This window comes from Ranitomeya imitator, chromosome 2, assembly GCF_032444005.1.
Source record: "Ranitomeya imitator isolate aRanImi1 chromosome 2, aRanImi1.pri, whole genome shotgun sequence".
NCBI lineage: Eukaryota > Metazoa > Chordata > Amphibia > Anura > Dendrobatidae > Ranitomeya > Ranitomeya imitator.
This window is the reverse complement of record NC_091283.1, coordinates 357,275,708-357,296,124: the sequence shown is the minus strand read 5'-3', so window position 1 is coordinate 357,296,124 and position 20,417 is coordinate 357,275,708. Positions and strand designations below refer to the sequence as shown.

General features: G+C 44.6%; 1 protein-coding gene across 1 annotated transcript in view; it reads right to left on the bottom strand.

Annotated features, from left to right (window-relative positions):
* Positions 1 to 18,882, bottom strand: part of LOC138663823 (oocyte zinc finger protein XlCOF8.4-like) — a 50,761-nt gene extending 31,879 nt beyond the window's left edge. The window contains exon 1 of the mRNA XM_069750167.1: positions 18,832 to 18,882. Coding sequence (XP_069606268.1) covers positions 18,832 to 18,858 — 27 coding nt within the window. The 5' untranslated portion in view covers positions 18,859 to 18,882. The remainder of the gene's footprint in view (positions 1 to 18,831) is intronic.
* Between the last annotated feature and the right edge of the window lie 1,535 nt (positions 18,883 to 20,417).

The following is a 20,417-nucleotide window of genomic DNA, read 5'->3' as shown; positions in this document are numbered from 1 at the left end:
CCAAAGACATAGACTCATTCAGACCAGCAGGCATAGGAAATCCCACCATGACATCCTTAAGGGCTTCAGAGAGACCCTTTCTGAAGATTGCTGCCAAAGCACATTCATTCCATTGAGTGAGCACAGACCACTTTCTAAACTTCTGACAATAAATCTCTATCTCATCCTGACCCTGACACAGAGCCAGCAAATTTTTCTCTGCCTGATCCACTTAATTAGGTTCATCGTACAGTAATCCGAGCGCCAGAAAAAACGCATCAATATTACATAATGCAGGATCTCCTGGCGCAAGGGAAAATGCCCAGTCTTGAGGGTCGCCACGTAATAAAGAAATAATGATCTTAACTTGTTGAACTGGGTCACCAGAGGAGCGAGGTTTCAACGCCAGAAACAGTTTGCAATTATTTTTGAAACTCAGAAATTTAGCTCTATCTCCAGAAAACAAATCAGGAATAGGAATTCTTGGTTCTAACATAGAATTCTGAGCCACAAAGTCTTGAATATTTTGTACTCTTGCAGTGAGAAGATCCACACATGAAGACAGACCTTTAATGTCCATCACCACACCTGTGTCCTGAACCACCCAAATGTCTAGGGGAAAAAAAAGGCAAAACACAGTGCAAAGAAAAAAAAATGGTCTCAGAACTTCTTTTTTCCCTCTATTGAGAAGCATAGTACTTTGGGCCTCCAGTACTGTTATGAATAGGTAATTCAGAACCACAATGGACCTTGAAGTTCAGAGCACACAAGTGACCTGACAAAAACCACAAAACATAGGACGAGCTCTGAGACGTGGAAACTCTGCTGACCGCAATCCCTAATCCTATCAAACCACACTAGAGGTAGCCGTGGATTGCGCCTAACGCTCCCTATGCAACTCGGCACAGCCTGAGAAACTAGCTAGTCCTGAAGATAGAAAAATAAGCCTACCTTGCCTCAGAGAAATTCCCCAAAGGAAAAGGCAGCCCCCCACATATAATGACTGTGAGTTAAGATGAAAATACAAACACAGAGATGAAATAGATTTAGCAAAGTGAGGTGTTGTGAATTCTGTGGCAGAGTTCACTCCTGTGGTCACAAGTGGTACTTCGGCTGATTCTCTCTGGGATCTTCCGTTTGTGGAGGAAAGTGGTACTGCAGCTTCTGAGTTTCCTCCCTCAGGTGATCTGGTGAGCTCATTAGCTTCTTCTCTACTTAACTCCACCTGATGCTTTGATCTATGCTTCCTGTCAATGTTTCAGTGTGGGACTTGTTTTTTTCCCTGGATCATTCCTGTGGCCTGCTGCTCTGCAAAGCTAAGTTTTGCTTTTGTTATTTTGTTGCTATTTTTCTGTCCAGCTTGCTTTATTGGTTTTTCTCGCCTGCTGGAAGCTCTGAGACGCAGAGGGACCACCTCCGTACCGTTAGTCGGTGCGGAGGGTCTTTTTGGTCCCCTCTGCGTGGTTTTTTATAGGTTTTTGTGCTGACCGCAAAGTTATCTTTCCTATCCTCGTTCTGTTCAGCCAGTCGGGCCTCACTTTGCTAAATCTGTTTCATCTCTATGTTTGTGTTTTCATCTTACTCGCAGTCATTATATGTGGGGGGCTGCCTTTTCCTTTGGGGAATTTCTCTGAGGCAAGGTAGGCTTATTTTTCTATCTTCAGGATTAGCTAGTTTCTCAGGCTGTGACGAGGCGCCTAGGTTCTGGTCAGGAGCGCTCCACGGCTACCTTTAGTGTGGTTTGATAGGCTTAGGGATTGCGGTCTGCAGAGTTCCCACGTCTCAGAGCTCGTTCTATTATTTTGGGTTATTGTCAGTTCACTGTATGTGCTCTGACCTCCATGTCCATTGTGATTCTGAATTGCCTTTCATAACAGTACAGGAAGCCAAAAGTGCTAATGATTCTCAATAGAGGGAAAAAAGAAGTTCTGAGACCATTTTTTTTTCTTTGCACTGTGTTTTGTCTTTTTTTTCCCCAAGACATTTGGGTGGTTCAGGACACAGGTGTAGCAATGGACATTAAAGGTCTGTCTTCATGTGTGGATCAGCTCACGGCAAGAGTTCAAAATATTCAAGATTTTGTGGTCCAGAATTCTTTGCTTGAACCGAGAATTCCTATTCCAGATTTGTTTTTTGGAGATAGAACTAAATTTCTGAGTTTCAAAAATAATTGTAAACTATTTCTGGCTTTGAAACCTCGCTCTTCTGGTGACCCTATTCAACAGGTTAGGATCGTCATTTCTTTTTTGCGCGGCGACCCTCAGGACTGGGCGTTTTCTCTTGCGTCAGGAGATCCTGCATTGAGTAATATCGATGCGTTTTTCCTGGCGCTTGGGTTGCTGTACGATGAGCCTAATTCAGTGGATCAGGCAGAAAAAAATTTCCTGGCTCTTTGTCAGGCTCAGGATGAGATAGAGCTAGATTGTCAGAAATTTAGAAAGTGGTCAGTGCTCACTCAATGGAATGAATCTGCGCTGGCAGCAATATTCAGAAAGGGTCTCTCTGAAGCCCTTAAGGATGTCATGGTGGGATTTCCTATGCCTGCTGGTTTGAATGAGTCTATGTCTTTGGCCATTCAGATCGGTCGACGCTTGCGTGAGCGTAAACCTGTGCACCATTTGGCGGTATTACCTGAGCTTAAACCTGAGCCTATGCAGTGTGATAGGACCTTGACCAGAGTTGAACGGCAAGAACATAGACGTCTGAATGGTCTGTGTTTCTACTGTGGTGATTCCACTCATGCTATCTCTGATTGTCCTAAGCGCACTAAGCGGTTCGTTAGGTCTGCCACCATTGGTACTGTACAGTCAAAATTTCTTCGGTCCGTTACCTTGATCTGCTCTTTGTCATCATATTCTGTCATGGCATTTGTGGATTCAGGCGCTGCCCTGAATTTGATGGACTTGGAATATGCTAAGCGTTGTGGGTTTTTCTTGGAGCCCTTGCAGTGTCCTATTCCATTGAGAGGAATTGATGCTACGTCTTTGGCCAAGAATAAGCCTCAATACTGGACCCAGCTGACCATGTGCATGGCTCCTGCACATCAGGAGGTTATTCGCTTTCTGGTGTTGCATAATCTGCATGATGTGGTCGTGTTGGGGTTGCCATGGCTACAAGCCCATAATCCAGTATTAGATTGGAAATCGATGTCGGTGTCCAGCTGGGGTTGTCAGGGGGTACATGGTGATGTTCCATTTCTGTCAATTTCGTCATCCACTCCTTCTGAGGTCCCAGAGTTCTTGTCTGATTACTGGGATGTATTTGATGAGCCCAAGTCCAATACCCTACCTCCGCATAGGGATTGTGATTGTGCTATCAATTTGATTCCTGGTAGTAAATTCCCAAAAGGTCGATTGTTTAATTTGTCCGTGCCTGAGCACACCGCTATGCGCAGTTATGTGAAGGAATCCCTGGAGAAGGGGCATATTCGCCCGTCATCGTCGCCATTAGGAGCAGGGTTCTTTTTTGTAGCCAAGAAGGATGGTTCGCTGAGACCTTGTATAGATTACCGCCTTCTTAATAAGATCACGGTTAAATTTCAGTACCCCTTGCCATTGTTATCTGATCTGTTTGCTCGGATTAAGGGGGCTAGTTGGTTCACTAAGATAGATCTTCGTGGTGCGTATAATCTGGTGCGAATTAAGCAAGGTGATGAATGGAAAACTGCATTTAATATGCCCGAGGGTCATTTTGAGTATCTCGTGATGCCGTTCGGACTTGCCAATGCTCCATCAGTGTTTCAGTCCTTTATGCATGACATCTTCCGAGAGTACCTGGATAAATTCCTGATTGTGTACTTGGATGACATTTTGATCTTCTCGGATGATTGGGAGTCTCATGTGAAGCAGGTCAGAACGGTTTTTCAGGTCCTGCGTGCTAATTCTTTGTTTGTGAAGGGATCAAAGTGTCTCTTTGGTGTGCAGAAGGTTTCATTTTTGGGGTTCATCTTTTCCCCTTCTACTATCGAGATGGATCCTGTTAAGGTCCAAGCCATCCATTTTTGGACTCAGCCGACATCTCTGAAAAGTCTGCAAAAGTTCCTGGGCTTTGCAAATTTTTATCGTCGCTTCATCTGCAATTTTTCTAGTATTGCTAAACCATTGACCGATTTGACCAAGAAGGGTGCTGATGTGGTCAATTGGTCTTCTGCTGCTGTGGAAGCTTTTCAAGAGTTGAAGCGTCGTTTTTCTTCTGCCCCTGTGTTGTGTCAACCAGATGTTTCTCTTCCGTTCCAGGTCGAGGTTGATGCTTCTGAGATTGGAGCAGGGGCTGTTTTGTCACAGAGAGGTTCTGGTTGCTCAGTGATGAAACCATGCGCTTTCTTTTCCAGGAAGTTTTCGCCTGCTGAGCGTAATTATGATGTGGGCAACCGAGAGTTGCTGGCCATGAAGTGGGCATTCGAGGAGTGGCGTCATTGGCTTGAAGGAGCTAAGCATCGCGTGGTGGTATTGACTGATCATAAGAACTTGACTTATCTCGAGTCTGCCAAGCGCTTGAATCCTAGACAAGCTCGTTGGTCGTTGTTTTTTGCCTGTTTTGACTTTGTGATTTCGTACCTTCCGGGCTCTAAAAATGTGAAGGCGGATGCTCTGTCTATGAGTTTTGTACCCGACTCTCCGGGTTTATCTGAGCCGGCGGGTATCCTCAAGGAAGGAGTAATTGTGTCTGCCATCTCCCCTGATTTGCGGCGGGTGCTGCAAAAATTTCAGGCTAATAAACCTGATCGTTGCCCAGCGGAGAAACTGTTTGTCCCTGATAGGTGGACGAATAGAGTTATCTCTGAACTTCATTGTTCGGTGTTGGCTGTTCATCCTGGAATCTTTGGTACCAGAGAGTTAGTGGCTAGATCCTTTTGGTGGCCCTCTCTGTCGCGGGATGTGCGTACTTTTGTGCAGTCCTGTGGGATTTGTGCTCGGGCTAAGCCCTGCTGTTCTCGTGCCAGTGGGTTGCTTTTGCCCTTGCCGGTCCCGAAGAGGCCTTGGACACATATCTCTATGGATTTTATTTCTGACCTTCCCGTTTCTCAAAAGATGTCAGTCATTTGGGTGGTCTGTGATCGCTTTTCTAAGATGGTCCATCTGGTACCCTTGTCTAAATTGCCTTCCTCCTCTGATTTGGTGCCTTTGTTCTTCCAGCATGTGGTTCGTTTGCATGGCATTCCAGAGAATATTGTTTCTGACAGAGGTTCCCAGTTTGTTTCGAGGTTTTGGCGAGCCTTTTGTGGTAGGATGGGCATTGACTTGTCTTTTTCCTCGGCTTTCCATCCTCAGACTAATGGCCAGACCGAGCGAACCAATCAGACCTTGGAAACATATCTGAGGTGCTTTGTTTCTGCTGATCAGGATGACTGGGTGTCCTTTTTGCCTTTGGCTGAGTTCGCCCTTAATAATCGGGCCAGCTCGGCTACCTTGGTTTCACCGTTTTTCTGCAATTCTGGGTTCCATCCTCGTTTCTCTTCTGGACAGGTTGAGTCTTCGGACTGTCCTGGTGTGGATACTGTGGTGGACAGGTTGCAGCAGATTTGGACTCAGGTAGTGGACAATTTGACCTTGTCCCAGGAGAAGGCTCAACTTTTCGCTAATCGCAGACGGCGTGTGGGTCCCCGACTTCGTGTTGGGGATCTGGTTTGGTTATCTTCTCGTCATATTCCTATGAAGGTTTCCTCTCCTAAGTTTAAACCTCGTTTTATTGGTCCGTATAGGATTTCTGAGGTTCTTAATCCTGTGTCTTTTCGTCTGACCCTTCCAGATTCTTTTTCCATACATAACGTATTCCATAGGTCATTGTTGCGGAGATACGTGGCACCTATGGTTCCATCTGTTGAGCCTCCTGCTCCGGTTTTGGTGGAGGGGGAATTGGAGTATATTGTGGAGAAGATTTTGGATTCTCGTGTTTCAAGACGGAAACTCCAGTATCTGGTTAAATGGAAGGGTTATGCTCAGGAGGATAATTCCTGGGTTTTTGCCTCTGATGTCCATGCTCCCGATCTTGTTCGTGCCTTTCATGTGGCTCATCCTGGTCGGCCTGGGGGCTCTGGTGAGGGTTCGGTGACCCCTCCTCAAGGGGGGGGGTACTGTTGTGAATTCTGTGGCAGAGTTCACTCCTGTGGTCACAAGTGGTACTTCGGCTGATTCTCTCTGGGATCTTCCGTTTGTGGAGGAAAGTGGTACTGCAGCTTCTGAGTTTCCTCCCTCAGGTGATCTGGTGAGCTCATTAGCTTCTTCTCTACTTAACTCCACCTGATGCTTTGATCTATGCTTCCTGTCAATGTTTCAGTGTGGGACTTGTTTTTTCCCTGGATCATTCCTGTGGCCTGCTGCTCTGCAAAGCTAAGTTTTGCTTTTGTTATTTTGTTGCTATTTTTCTGTCCAGCTTGCTTTATTGGTTTTTCTCGCCAGCTGGAAGCTCTGAGACGCAGAGGGACCACCTCCGTACCGTTAGTCGGTGCGGAGGGTCTTTTTGGTCCCCTCTGCGTGGTTTTTTATAGGTTTTTGTGCTGACCGCAAAGTTATCTTCCCTATCCTCATTCTGTTCAGCTAGTCGGGCCTCACTTTGCTAAATCTGTTTCATCTCTATGTTTGTGTTTTCATCTTACTCACAGTCATTATATGTGAAGGGCTGCCTTTTCCTTTGGGGAATTTCTCTGAGGCAAGGTAGGCTTATTTTTCTATCTTCAGGATTAGCTAGTTTCTCAGGCTGTGATGAGGCGCCTAGGTTCTGGTCAGGAGCGCTCCACGGCTACCTTTAGTGTGGTTTGATAGGCTTAGGGATTGCGGTCTGCAGAGTTCCCACGTCTCAGAGCTCGTTCTATTATTTTGGGTTATTGTCAGTTCACTGTATGTGCTCTGACCTCCATGTCCATTGTGATTCTGAATTGCCTTTCATAACAGTGAGGCCCGACTTACTGAATAGACCGAGGATAGGAAAGATAGCTTTGCGGTCAACACAAAAACCTACAAACAACCACGCAGAGGGGCAAAAAGACCCTCCGCACCGACTAACGGTACGGAGGTGCTCCCTCTGCGTCTCAGAGCTTCCAGCAAGCAAGTAAAACCAAAAAAGCAAGCTGGACAGAAAATATAGCAACAAAAGTAACACAAGCAGAACTTAGCTTATGCTGAGCAGACAGGCCACAGGAACGATCCAGGATGAAGCAAGACCAATACTAGAACATTGACTGGAGGCCAGGATCAAAGCACTAGGTGGAGTTAAATAGAGCAGCACCTAACGACTTAACCTCATCACCTGAGGAAGGAAACTCAGAAGCCGCAGTACCACTCGTGACCACAGGAGGGAGCTTGATCACAGAATTCACAACAGTCCCGCTGCCGGAGACAACGGATATAGTAACGATTTTTGTGTCCATCGTTTGCTAGAATGGAAGCCTATGGCGCCGGATCCGTCAAATGATGGAATCCGGCAACGGATTCCATTTTTTAAACTGAGCATGCTTCGATTTTGTTTAGGCTCCAATTAGCCGGATAAGCTAGTCGGATCCGGCGAAAAAAGCGGATCCGTTGCATCAGTTTTTCACAATCTGCGATGGATTCCGTTTTTTTTTTTCAAAATTCGACGGATTGCGACTGATGTAAAAAAACTGATGTGTGAAAGGGGCCTTAAACAAAACCCCGAGGTTGGCAACATTTTATAATATGCCTAAAATGCATAAAATGTTATTAACCCCTTCATGACCCAGCCTATTTTGACCTTAATGCCCTGGCCATTTTTTGCAATTCTAACCAGTGTCCCTTTATGAGGTAATAACTCAGGAACGCTTCTGAGTTTGTTTTTTCGCGACATATTGGGCTTCATGTTAGTAGTAAATTTAGGTCGATAATTTTTGCATTTATTTGTGAAAAAAATCGGAAATTTGGCAAAAATTTTTAAATTTTTGCAATTTTTAAATTTTGAATTTTTATTGTTAAACCAGAGAGTTATGTGAAACAAAATAGTTAATAAATAACATTATCCACATGTCTACTTTACATCAGCACAATTTTGGAAACAAATTTTTTTTTTGCCAGGAAGTTAAAATTTGACCAGCAATTTCTCATTTTTACAACACAATTTACAAAACCATTTATTATAGGGACCACCTCACATTTGAAGTTAGTTTGAGGGGTCTATATGGCTGAAAATACCCAAAAGTGACACCATTCTAAAAACTGCACCCCTCAAGGTGCTCAGAAAACCACGTACAAGAAGTTTATTAACCCTTCAGGTGCTTCACAGCAGCAGAAGCAACATGGAAAGAAAAAATGATCATTTCACTTTTTAGTCACAAAAATGATCTTTTAGCAACAATTTTTTTATTTTCCTAAGGGTAAAAGGAAAAACTGGACCCCGAAAGTTATTGTACAATTTGTCATGAGTATGCCAATACTCCCTATGTGGGGGGGAACCACTGTTTGGGTGCACGACAGGGCTCAGAAGGGAAGGAGCGCCATTTGACCTTTTGAATGAAAAATTGGCTCCAATCTTTAGCGGACACCATGTTGCGTTTGGAGAGTCCCTGTGTGCCTAAATATTGGAGCAACCCCACAAGTGACCCCATTTTGGAAACAAGACCCCCCAAGGAACTTATCTAGATGCATAGTGAGCACTTTAAACCCCCAGTTGCTTCACAAATTGATCCGTAAAATTGAAAAAGTACTTTTTTTCACAAAAAAATTCTTTTAACCTCAATTTTTTCATTTTCACATGGGCAGCAGGATAAAAGGAATCCTAAAATTTGTTGGGTAATTTCTCCTGAGTACATTGATAACTCACATGTGGGGGTAAAACACTGTTCGGGAACACGGCAGGGCTCGGAAGGGAAGGAGCACCATTTGACTTTTGAATGAAAAATTAGCTCCAATCGTTAGCGGACACCATATCGCGTTTGGAAAGCCCCTGGAGCTCCCCCACAAATGACCCCATTTTGGAAACTAGACCCCCCAGGAACTTATCTAGATGCATACTGGGCACTTTGAACCCCCAGGTGCTTCACAAATTTATCCCTAAAAATGAAAAAGTACTTTTTTTCACAAAAAAATTATTTTAGCCTCAATTTTTCATTTTTACATGGGCATCAGGATAAAATGGATCCTAAAATGTATTTGGCAATTTCTCCTGAGTACAGCGATACCTCACATGTGGGGGTAAACCACTGTTTGGGCGCACGGCAGGGCTCGGAAGGAAAGGAGCGCCATTTGACTTTTTGAATGAAAAATTAGCTCCAATCGTTAGCAGACACTATGTCGCGTTTGGAGAGCCCCTGTGTGCTTAAACATTGGAGCTCCCAAGGAACTAATCTAGATGTGTGATGAGCACTTTGAACCCCCAAGTGCTTCATAGAAGTTTATAACGCAGAGCCGTGAAAATAAAAAATCATTTTTCTTTCCTCTAAAATTATTTTTTAGCCCACAATTTTTTATTTTCGCAAGGGTAACAGGAGAAATTGGACCCCGAAAGTTGTTGTCCTTTTTGTCTTGAGTATGCCGATACCCCATATGTGGGGGTAAACCACTGTTTGGGCACACGTCAGGGCTTGGAAGGAAAGTAGTGACGTTTTGGAATGCAGACTTTGATGGAATGGTCTGCGGGCGTCATGTTACGTTTGCAAAGCCCCTGATGTGCCTAAAGAGTAGAAACCCCCCACAAGTGACCTCATTTTGGAAACTAAACTCCCCCAAGGAACTTATCTAGATGTGTGGTGAGCACTTTGAACCCCCAAGTGCTTCACAGAAGTTTATAACCCAGTGGCGTGAAAATAAAAACATATTTTTTTTCACTCAAAAATACGTTTTTGGCCCACATTTTGGTATTTTCCCAAGGTTAACAGGAGAAATTATACCCCCAAAGTTGTTGTGCAATTTTTCCTGAGTACACTTATGCCCCATATGTTTGGGTAAACCACTGTTTGGGTGCACATCGGGGCTTGGAAGGGAGGGAGCACCATTTGACTTTTTGAACGCAAGATTGGCTGGAATCAATGGTGGCGCCATGTCGCGTTTAGAGACCGCTGATGTGCCTAAACAGTGGAAACCCCTCAATTCTAACTCCAACACTAACCTCAACACCCCATTACCCTAATCCCAACTCTAGCCATAACCCTAATTACATCCCTAACCCCAACACACCCCTAACCCTAATCACAACACACCCCTAACCCTAATCCCAACCTAACCATAATCCTAACCACAAGCCTAACCCTAACCCCAACACACCCCTAACCCTAATCTTAACCCTATTTCCAACCCTAACCCTAATTCCAACCCTAACCTTAAGGCTATGTGCCCACGTTGCAGATTCGTGTGAGGATTTTTCTGCACAGTTATTGAAAAATCTGCAGGTAAAACGCACTGTGTTTTACCTGCGGATTTACCGTGGAGTTCCAGTGTTTTTTGTGCGGATTTCACCTGTGGATTCCTATTGAGGAACATGTGTAAAACGCTGCAAAATCCACACAAAGAATTGACATGCTGCGGAAAATACAACGCAGCGTTTCCGCACGGTATTTTCCGCACCATGGGTACAGCGGATTTGGTGTTCTATATGTTTATATGGTACTGTAAACGTGATGGAAACCTGCTACGAATCCGCAGCGGCCAATCTGCTGCGGATCCGCAGCCAAATCCGCACCGTGTGCACATAGCCTAATTCTAACCCTAATTCTAACCCTAATTGCAACCCTAACCCTAGTTCTAACCCTAGTTCTAACCCTAAGGCTATGTGCACACGTTCAGGATTTCTCGCAGAAAATTCCTGAGAAAAACAGGACATTTTCTGCAAGAAATCCGCAAAAAATCTGCATGCGTTTTTGCCGCTATTTTGCCGCGTTTTTTTCCGGACACTTCCCAATGCATTTTGTAGTGGGAAATCCGCAAAAAATCCGCAAAAAAACATGCTGCGGTTTTTACCACGATGCATTTTTTTCGTGGAAAAAAAAACGCATCATGTGCACAAAACATGCGGAATTCATTCTAAATGATGGGATGCTTATTATATGCGTTTTTTTGCGGTTTTATAGCGTTTTTATTGGGAAAAACCACGAATGTGTGCACACAGCCTTACCCTAGTTCTAACCCTAGTTCTAAACCTAACCCTAGTCCTAACCCTAACCCTAGTTCTAACCCTAGTTTTAACCCTAACCCTAACTCTAGTTTTAACCATAACCCTAATTCTAACCCTAGTTCTAACCCTAACCCTAGTTCTAACCCTAGTTCTAACCCTAACCCTAGGTCAAACCCTAACCCTAGTTCAAACCCTAGTTCTCACCCTAACCCTAGTTCTAACCCTAACCCTAGTTCTAACCCTACTTCTAACCCTAACCCTAGTTCTAACCCTAACCCTAGTTCTAACCCTAACCCTAGTTCTAACCCTAACCCTAGTTCAAACCCTAGTTCTCACCCTAACCCTAGTTCTAACCCTAACCCTAGTGGAAAAATAATAGTAAATATATTTTCTTTATTTTATTATTGTCCCTACCTATGGGGGTGATAAAGGAAGGGGGTTATTTATTTTTTTTATTTTGATCGCTGTGATAGAACCTATCACAGAGATCAAAATGTACCTGGAATGAATCTGATGGCCGGCAGATTCGGCTGGCACACTGCGCATGTGCCTGCCATTTTGGAAGATGGCGGCGCCCATGCAGAAGACGGACGGACACCGGGAGGGATACTGGAGGCCGGTAAGTATGCGGGGGTGGGATCGGACAGTAGGTTGGTGAGATCGGACTGCCGGGGGAGCGGACAGGATGACGGAAGGGAGCCGAGCACAGGACAGGACAGAAGACGGGGGTGGTGGACTAATGGCGGGGCAGATCGCGGTCTCCAGCCATGGCCGATGATATTGCCACATCGGCAATGGCTGAATTGTAATATTTCACCAATTTTCATTGGTGAAATATTACGATTGCTCTGATTGAAAGTGAAACGTCACTTTCAACAGCCTATCAGAGCGATCATAGCCATGAGGGGGCGAACCCTCCCCCCTGGGCTGAAGTACCACTCCCCCTGTCCCTGCAGGTCGGGTGAAATTACAGTTAACCCTTTCACCCGGCCTGCAGGAACGCGATCATTCTGTGACACAGCATATGCGTCACAGGTCGGATTGGCACCGACTTTCATGACGCATATGCTGTGTCACTGGTCGGGAAGGGGTTAATCCAATGCAACGTCCTGTTTTTGAAAGAAGCTGTGCAATGGCCTATGTGTCCAGATATGTTCAAACCCATTTTCAGCCATGTGTATCCCAACTTCCAGCATACCTTAAAGACACTAGCCATGCTATTGAAATATTACGCACAATCACTTGAAAACAAGGATACATTTTGGGAACATTATATATCACTTATATCACATATATGTCACTTAATTACAGAGTAGTTGAACTTAATAAATGATATGGATGTGAGGCAGTTAAAATTTTTATGATTAATTTTGTCGCATAATTATTTTGAATACAGTGGGGATACTGTTACGGACCTGGTGGTTAGGAGCACCCGGAATGACCTGATAATTAAACCTCATACAGGACGAGCTCTGGGATGTGGGAACTCTGCTGACCGCAAGCCCTAATCCTATCACACACACTAAAAATAGCCGTGGAGCGCTCCTGACCAGACCTAGGCGCCTCGTCACAGCCTAAGAACTATCTAGCCCTAGAGATAGAAAATAAAGCCTACCTTGCCTCAGAGAAATTCCCCAAAGGTAAAGGAAGCCCCCCACATATATTGACTGTGAGTAAAGATGAAAGTCACAAACGTAGAGATGAAACAGGTTTCAGCAAAGGGAGGCCAGACTTACTAAATAGACAGAGGATAGGAAAGGTAACTTTGCGATCAGCACAAAAACCTACAAAAGACCACGCAGAGTGTGCAAAAAAGACCTCCGCACCGACTCACGGTGCGGAGGGGCCACTCTACATCCCAGAGCTTCCAGCTGGCAAGACAAAATCATGAAAACCAGCTAGACAAGAAAACAGAGAACAAAATAAGACTATAAGGAACTTAGCTTCTGCAGGAGAAGGCAGGTCACCAGAGAGATCCAGGAGCGAACTGAACGAATGCAAAAACATTGACAGCTGGCATGGAGTAACGATCTGAGAGGAGTTAAATAGAGCAGCCAACCAAAGGATAACCCACGTCACCTGTGTAAGGAACCTCAGAAGCAGCAGCTTCACTCAAAGCCACCAGAGGGAGCCCATAGACAGAACTAGCCGAAGAACCATTCACGACCACAGGAGGGAGTTCGACAACAGAATTCACAACAGGATACGTACCGTCAAACATGGGGTACTGCTATGGGTACAATGTTTGACCCTATCTACGCTAATCTATATATGGGCCACTGAGAACATCTTAACATCTTCCAGGCAGACAAGTTACAGACTACAGACGAGCCTGGTCCTGTTGGGGAACTGCATTGATGATATTTTTATTTGGAAGTGATCAGTAGAATTACTCTTAGGCTATGTGCACACATTGCAGATTATTTGCGTTTTTTTTTTGCGTTTTTGCGCTATAAAAACGATATAAAACCGCAAATAATCTGCATACATTAAGCATCCTATCATTTTTAATGAAATCCGCAACTTCTGTGCACATGATGTGCGTTTTTCCGCATGAAAAACGCATTGCGGAAAAATAATGAACCTGCTCATTAATTTCGCGTTTTTTTCGCGGTTTTCCCACTGTCTAATGCATTGGGGAATGTCCGGAAAAAACCGCACAAAAAAACACATGCGGTTTTCTTGCGGAAATCTGGCAGAAATGTCCGGATTTTCACAGGAATTTTCTGCATGAATTCCTGAACGTGTGCACATAGCCTTAGATTTCTTTACTGGGATCAATTAAAGTGATTTTTTAATAAAATGTACTAATTCATACAGTAAGCTAAGTATTAATTTTCATTACTTAAACATTTTTATTTGTAACTAGAAGATATGAAACAAGTGCTATCATAAACCTGTGGATTCTAATAGTGTTAATACCACTACAAGGTGCCACCTCACAATTTGATTCGCCTAAATTTGCAAGAGTCAATTTACGTGAGTACAACAGAATATTACATATATTAATTACTTTTTAGAGGAGGTACCTAAGGGTACATGGCATTATCATCTCATGGGCAACTGCAATCAATATGATTAGCTTTTCAATTCTGAACAGCCAATCACAGCATTTCTCGGTGTTTCAAGCAATCAGATTGTCTGAAACACTGATGTCCATGGTAGGATCGGTGCTGTAAAACTGCGCCGAGTGCTTATCAGTACTTGATTGCTCTATTTTTATGCATTTTTTTTCCGTGCATCCTGCAGCAGCCAAGCACTGATCAGTGACGCAAACCATGCGCACTGTTTTTCAGGATTTTTTTTGTGCTTGTCCACTCCCTCCCTTTGCACCAGTTCCGTGAGTGCATCCTGCAGCCACCGAACGTCGATCAGTGACGTAAATCACTGATTCACATTCATGCTCGCTGTTTTCCTCTATTTTCTCTCCCCTCTCCTTTGCACCACTCTGTGTGTGCGTCTTGAAGCCGCCAAGCCACTGATTAGACATACACAACTGATTTTCACCTGCACTTGTTCTTGGCAACACTTTTTTTCTGCCTATTTTTGCTTTTTATCCCCTTTTTGCACCATATCCATGCGTGTGTTATACAAACGTGGTCGATGACGAACATCACTAACGGGCCTCCAGTTGTTTGTTTTTTCATGAAAAAAAATCATTTAAAAAAATAATTTAGATTAGTTGATTGGATTGTAGGGGACAATAAAAATGCACTGCAGTAATCATCGTCTACTACAGTATATTTTGCTGAATTAAGAGTTTGTAAAGAGTGAAAATATACTGTAGTAATCGTCGTCTACTCTGGTATTTTTTACTGAATTGAGTTTGAGTTAGTAAAGAGTAAAAATATACTGCAGTAATTGTCATCTACTATGGTATTTTTTACTGAATTGAGTTTGTGTCAGCAAAAAAGAATCATCCCTAGGTCCGTCCTACAGCCATCAAGCGCTGATCACTGAGGCACATAAGTGATCAACTTCCGGTTGTTGCTTTTTTTCCTTTTACCTTTTTCTTTCTTTTCTAAATATAAAAAAAGTTTACATAAAACACACACAAACACACACATACACCCCCACTTGAATAAAATGCGATACACGGTACCCACACACTGACATTCAGGGAGAGGATCCCACCATCCTCTGTTTTTCCTCCTCCTCTTCTTCAAGTGATGCTTGACTGCCACGCAGACGCCTCAGGACTAAAACCAGCACACATTGTTGATGACCCTATATAGACCTCAACCCCCTAAGATAATGAGTCACTAATTCCTGATTTTGTGGAGCAATCAGAAATCAAATTTGACACAAGTGGCCTGACAGAAATTTACTTTTTTCAAAGTATTTTTCTCTGAAAACTTTGTAAACCTCATGGTTGGCCAAACAAATCTGTACGCCCCGCAATTTTGGCCACAAAACCACACTTTATCATTTCCTACCTGGACTCCTGTAGACGCAGTAGAAATGATGAGGTTTTGAGGCCTGGTCCTTCACATGGGGATCCTGAAGAAGCCAGAACTTCGGCAATATTGAAGTGTTGATGTTTTATACAACACTCCAGTGTTCTGAATGCCCATAAATGGCGTCTGTAATTTACATCATAGGTAGACCTCAACTATGGGAGACAAACTGAGAAAAAAAATCCAGAAAATCACAGTCTGTTTTTTTAACAATTTATTTGCATATTATGGTGGAAAATAAGTATTTGGTCAGAAACAAACAATCAAGATTTCTGGCTCTCACAGACCTGTAACTTCTTCTTTAAGAGTCTCCTATTTCCTCCACTCATTACCTGTAGTAATGGCACCTGTTTAAACTTGTTATCAGTATAAAAAGACACCTGTGCACACCCTCAAATAGTCTGACTCCAAACTCCACTATGGTGAAGACCAAAGAGCTGTCAAAGGACACCAGAAACAAAATTGTAGCCCTGCACCAGGCTGGGAAGACTGAATCTGCAATAGCCAACCAGCTTGGAGTGAAGAAATCAACAGTGGGAGCAATAATTAGAAAATGGAAGACATACAAGACCACTGATAATCTCCCTCGATCTGGGGCTCCACGCAAAATCCCACCCCGTGGGGTCAGAATGATCACAAGAACGGTGAGCAAAAATCCCAGAACCACGCGGGGGGACCTAGTGAATGAACTGCAGAGAGCTGGGACCAATGTAACAAGGCCTACCATAAGTAACACACTACGCTACCATGGACTCAGATCCTGCAGTGCCAGACGTGTCCCACTGCTTAAGCCAGTACATGTCCGGGCCCGTCTGAAGTTTTCTAGAGAGCATTTGGATGATCCAGAGGAGTTTTGGGAGAATGTCCTATGGTCTGATGAAACCAAACTGGAACTGTTTGGTAGAAACACAACTTGTCGTGTTTGGAGGAAAAAGAATACTGAGTTGCATCCATCAAACACCATACCTACTGTAAAGCATGGTGGTGGAAACATCATGCTTTGGGGCTGTTTCTCTGCAAAGGGGCCAGGACGACTGATCCGGGTACATGAAAGAATGAATGGGGCCATGTATCGTGAGATTTTGAGTGCAAACCTCCTTCCATCAGCAAGGGCATTGAAGATGAAACGTGGCTGGGTCTATCAACATGACAATGATCCAAAGCACACCGCCAGGGCAACGAAGGAGTGGCTTCGTAAGAAGCATTTCAAGGTCCTGGAGTGGCCTAGCCAGTCTCCAGATCTCAACCCTATAGAAAACCTTTGGAGGGAGTTGAAAGTCCGTGTTGCCAAGCGAAAAGCCAAAAACATCACTGCTCTAGAGGAGATCTGCATGGAGGAATGGGCCAACATACCAACAACAGTGTGTGGCAACCTTGTGAAGACTTACAGAAAACGTTTGACCTCTGTCATTGCCAACAAAGGATATATTACAAAGTATTGAGATGAAATTTTGTTTCTGACCAAATACTTATTTTCCACCATAATATGCAAATAAAATGTGAAAAAAACAGACAATGTGATTTTCTGGATTTTTTTTTCTCAGTTTGTCTCCCATAGTTGAGGTCTACCTATGATGTAAATTACAGACGCCTCTCATCTTTTTAAGTGGTGGAACTTGCACTATTGCTGACTGACTAAATACTTTTTTGCCCCACTGTAATTGCTTCTACAGTAACCAATCTGGTTACTCACTAACAAGGGAGAAATCAATGTCCAATCAGAATGGACCAATGTGTATTTTGGAGGTATTTTGTAGGCAGGTCACTCTTAGGGTATGTGCACACGTTGCAGATTCTCTGCGGATCAGGAGCGTTTTTTGCAGCGCAGAAACACTGCAGATCTGCAATTGATTTACAGTACAATGTAAATCAATGAGAAAAAAAAATGCTGTGCACACTTTGCGGAAAATCCGCTGCGGAAACGCTGCGGTTTAAAAGAAGTAGCATGTCACTTCTTTTTTGTGGATCTGCAGCGTTTTGTACCCATTCCATTATAGAAAACCACAGGGGTAAAAAACGCAGCAAATCCGCAAGAAAACCGCAGAAAAAACGCACAAAAAACGCTGCGAAACCGCACAAAAAATGCGACAAATCCGCAGATGCGTTTTCTGCCAGGAAAGGCAGAATCCGCACCAGAAATTCCTAAGCCTAATCCGCAACGGGTGCACATAGCCTTAAGGTTCAGAGGTCAAATGAAACATACATGGTGAATGAGCAGGGGATCACTGAGAGGAGCAGATGGTAAAGTTAGATGAAGCATCCGAATGTTAAAGTGGTATTCTCATCTCCAAAATGCTATTCCAATACGTAGTAAGCATAATAATATTATCAAATACTTTTAATTAAACAGGTAGTACAGTTCTTCTGATTAGCTATGTCACTCACCCCATGTACAGGGCATTGCAGTGATTTAGATATCCATGGTTACGACCACTAACTGTCCCTAGATAAGTGGCTGTAACCATGGATACCTAATCTGCTGCAATGCCCTGCACATGGGGTGAACGACAGAGCAAATCAGAAGAACTGTACTCAATTTTTTAATTTAAAGGGAACCTGTCACCCCCCCACAGGCGTTTGAAACTAAAAGAGCCACCTGCGGGGCTGGGATTCCTGGGCATGCGCACTGCGACCTGGGTGAGTGGCTTACACATGCAGTGCGCATGCCCAGGAATCCCAGCCCCGCAGTGTGAATAAATCATAACACACTGCGGGGCTGGGATTCACAAGCAGGGCGGCAGCACAGGCGCAGTCAGCGAGACTGCATATGAGGACAGAGGACGGGCAGCGTTCACTGCGCCTGCCCCAGACAAAAGAGCGCAGGCGCAGGCAGATTTCAAAACAGCGCTAAGGAGGCAGCGCCCGGTGCCGAGAAGACAGTTGAGTGACGGCTGTGAGGCGTCTACAGCGGGGGGGAAGGCCTGCCTCCAGGACTGAAGACAGGTATTTCGGACAAATTACAAAATGCATTATTTCTGCATTTACAGCACCAATAACTAAAAGAGCCACCTTGTCAGAATGCAGCATTACTGCTGCACAAGGTTTGCTAATACCGCAATGACCATCGGACCGCACCACACCGGGACCGCCTCTGGGTGAGTATAATCTAACTTGTTTTTCTTATCTGTCAGGATACATCGGGGGGCTTCTCTACAGCATTACAGAATGCTGTAGATAATGCTGCGAAAAATGAGGTGACAGATTCCCTTTAATATGGCTTGATATAAAGGGGTCTATTGTGTTCTATATCACCAAGGTGCCAACAGAAAAAGTTAAAAATAGTCTCAGTGTTGAACGGGTTACTGCCCCCGCCCAGTAATGGGGACTCTCCAGCACCTACCTCCACCTGCAGAGCCGCACACCACATATATGGCTGTTCTGTGCGCACAGGACCTGTGATGAGGTCACAGGAGGGGAGGAGTCAGGGGTCACATGATCAGGGGCCTCAGTGTATGCAGGACTCTGCTGTGCTGGTTGTCATGGTGCTGGATGAGGGGAAGTTTATGTGTGGGGTCAGGAGGGGTTTACAGGGTGGATGTAGCAGAGCCGTGTGTGTACGGAGCGGAGCCGTGTGTGTACGAGGTGTACGGAGCGGAGCCGTGTGTGTACGAGGTGTTCGGAGCGGAGCCGTGTGTGTACGAGGTGTACGGAGCGGAGCCATGTGTGTGCGAGGTGGCGAGGTGTACGGAGAGGAGCCGTGTGTGTACGAGGTGTACGGAGAAGAGCCACGTGTCTTTGGGGTGTATGGAGCAGAGACACGTGTGTACGAGGTGTACGTAGTGGAGCCGCATGTGTACGAGGTGTATGGAGCATAGCCACGGGCGTATGGAGCAGAGCCACGCGTGTACGGGGTGTGCAGAGTGGAGCCGCGTGTGTACGAAGAGTATGGAGCAGAGCCGCGTGTGTACCAGGTGTACGGAGCAGAGCCGCGTGAATACAGAGCAGAACCTCAGTGAATGCCGTGTGAACTGTGCGGCTCCAGTACACTGATATCTGGAGCGCAGGTGATGCATGGAAACTTCACAGTTCCGGGGGTCCGGCTTTCTCTCTTCACTTTGCTCACGGTGCTAGCAGGGATCTCACAGAAGTCACCACAGTTCAGCACAGCTGAGAATGCAGCCCAGTGACCGGCAGATACCTCTATGACGTCACCTCTAGTCACTGATGCTGCGTTCCCATCAGCTCATTCACCAGTGGTTTTCAGCTGGGACGTTCGCATCTCGACACCTTCCAGGTTGAAAACTGTATATCCCCCAGATATGGATTATAACGTGGAACAGAATGATGGACAGGTATGGTATATTGTTGTTTTTTGCTTTTATTTTTATTACAGGAGATCGAGGGCTTTGGTGAAATTAGACGAGGTCGTAAGTATGGTTTAATTGAGAATATTAAAATAATCTGTGTAATTTTTTCAAACAAAGACTTTATTCTGGATATGTTTTTACCATACAACTATAGGATTAGTAATGGATAGGTGTCTTATAGCTACCTCTTGGGCTTGATGTCACCTGACAATACAAAGGTGACATCAACCCCACAACTATTACCCCACTTGCCACCACTACAGGGCAAGTGGCAAGAGCCGGGCAAAGTGCCAGAATTGGTGCCTCTAATAGATGTGCTTTTTCTTGGCGGCTGGGGGCTGCTATTTTTAGGCTCGTGGGGGTCAATATCCATGGCCCCTTTCCAGCCTGAGAATACCAGCCCCCAGCTGTCAGCTTCAGACAAGCTGGTTGTCAAAAATGGGGGGAAACCCCATGCGGTTTTCTTAAAATTATTTATTTAAATAATTTAAAATAAACAGTGTGGGGACCCCTATATTCTTGATAACCAGCCTTGTTGAAGCTGACAGCTGAGGGTTGTAGCCTGCAGCTGTGAGTTTTGCCTGGCTTGCTATAGAAAATACTCCCATCCGCCGCTCCT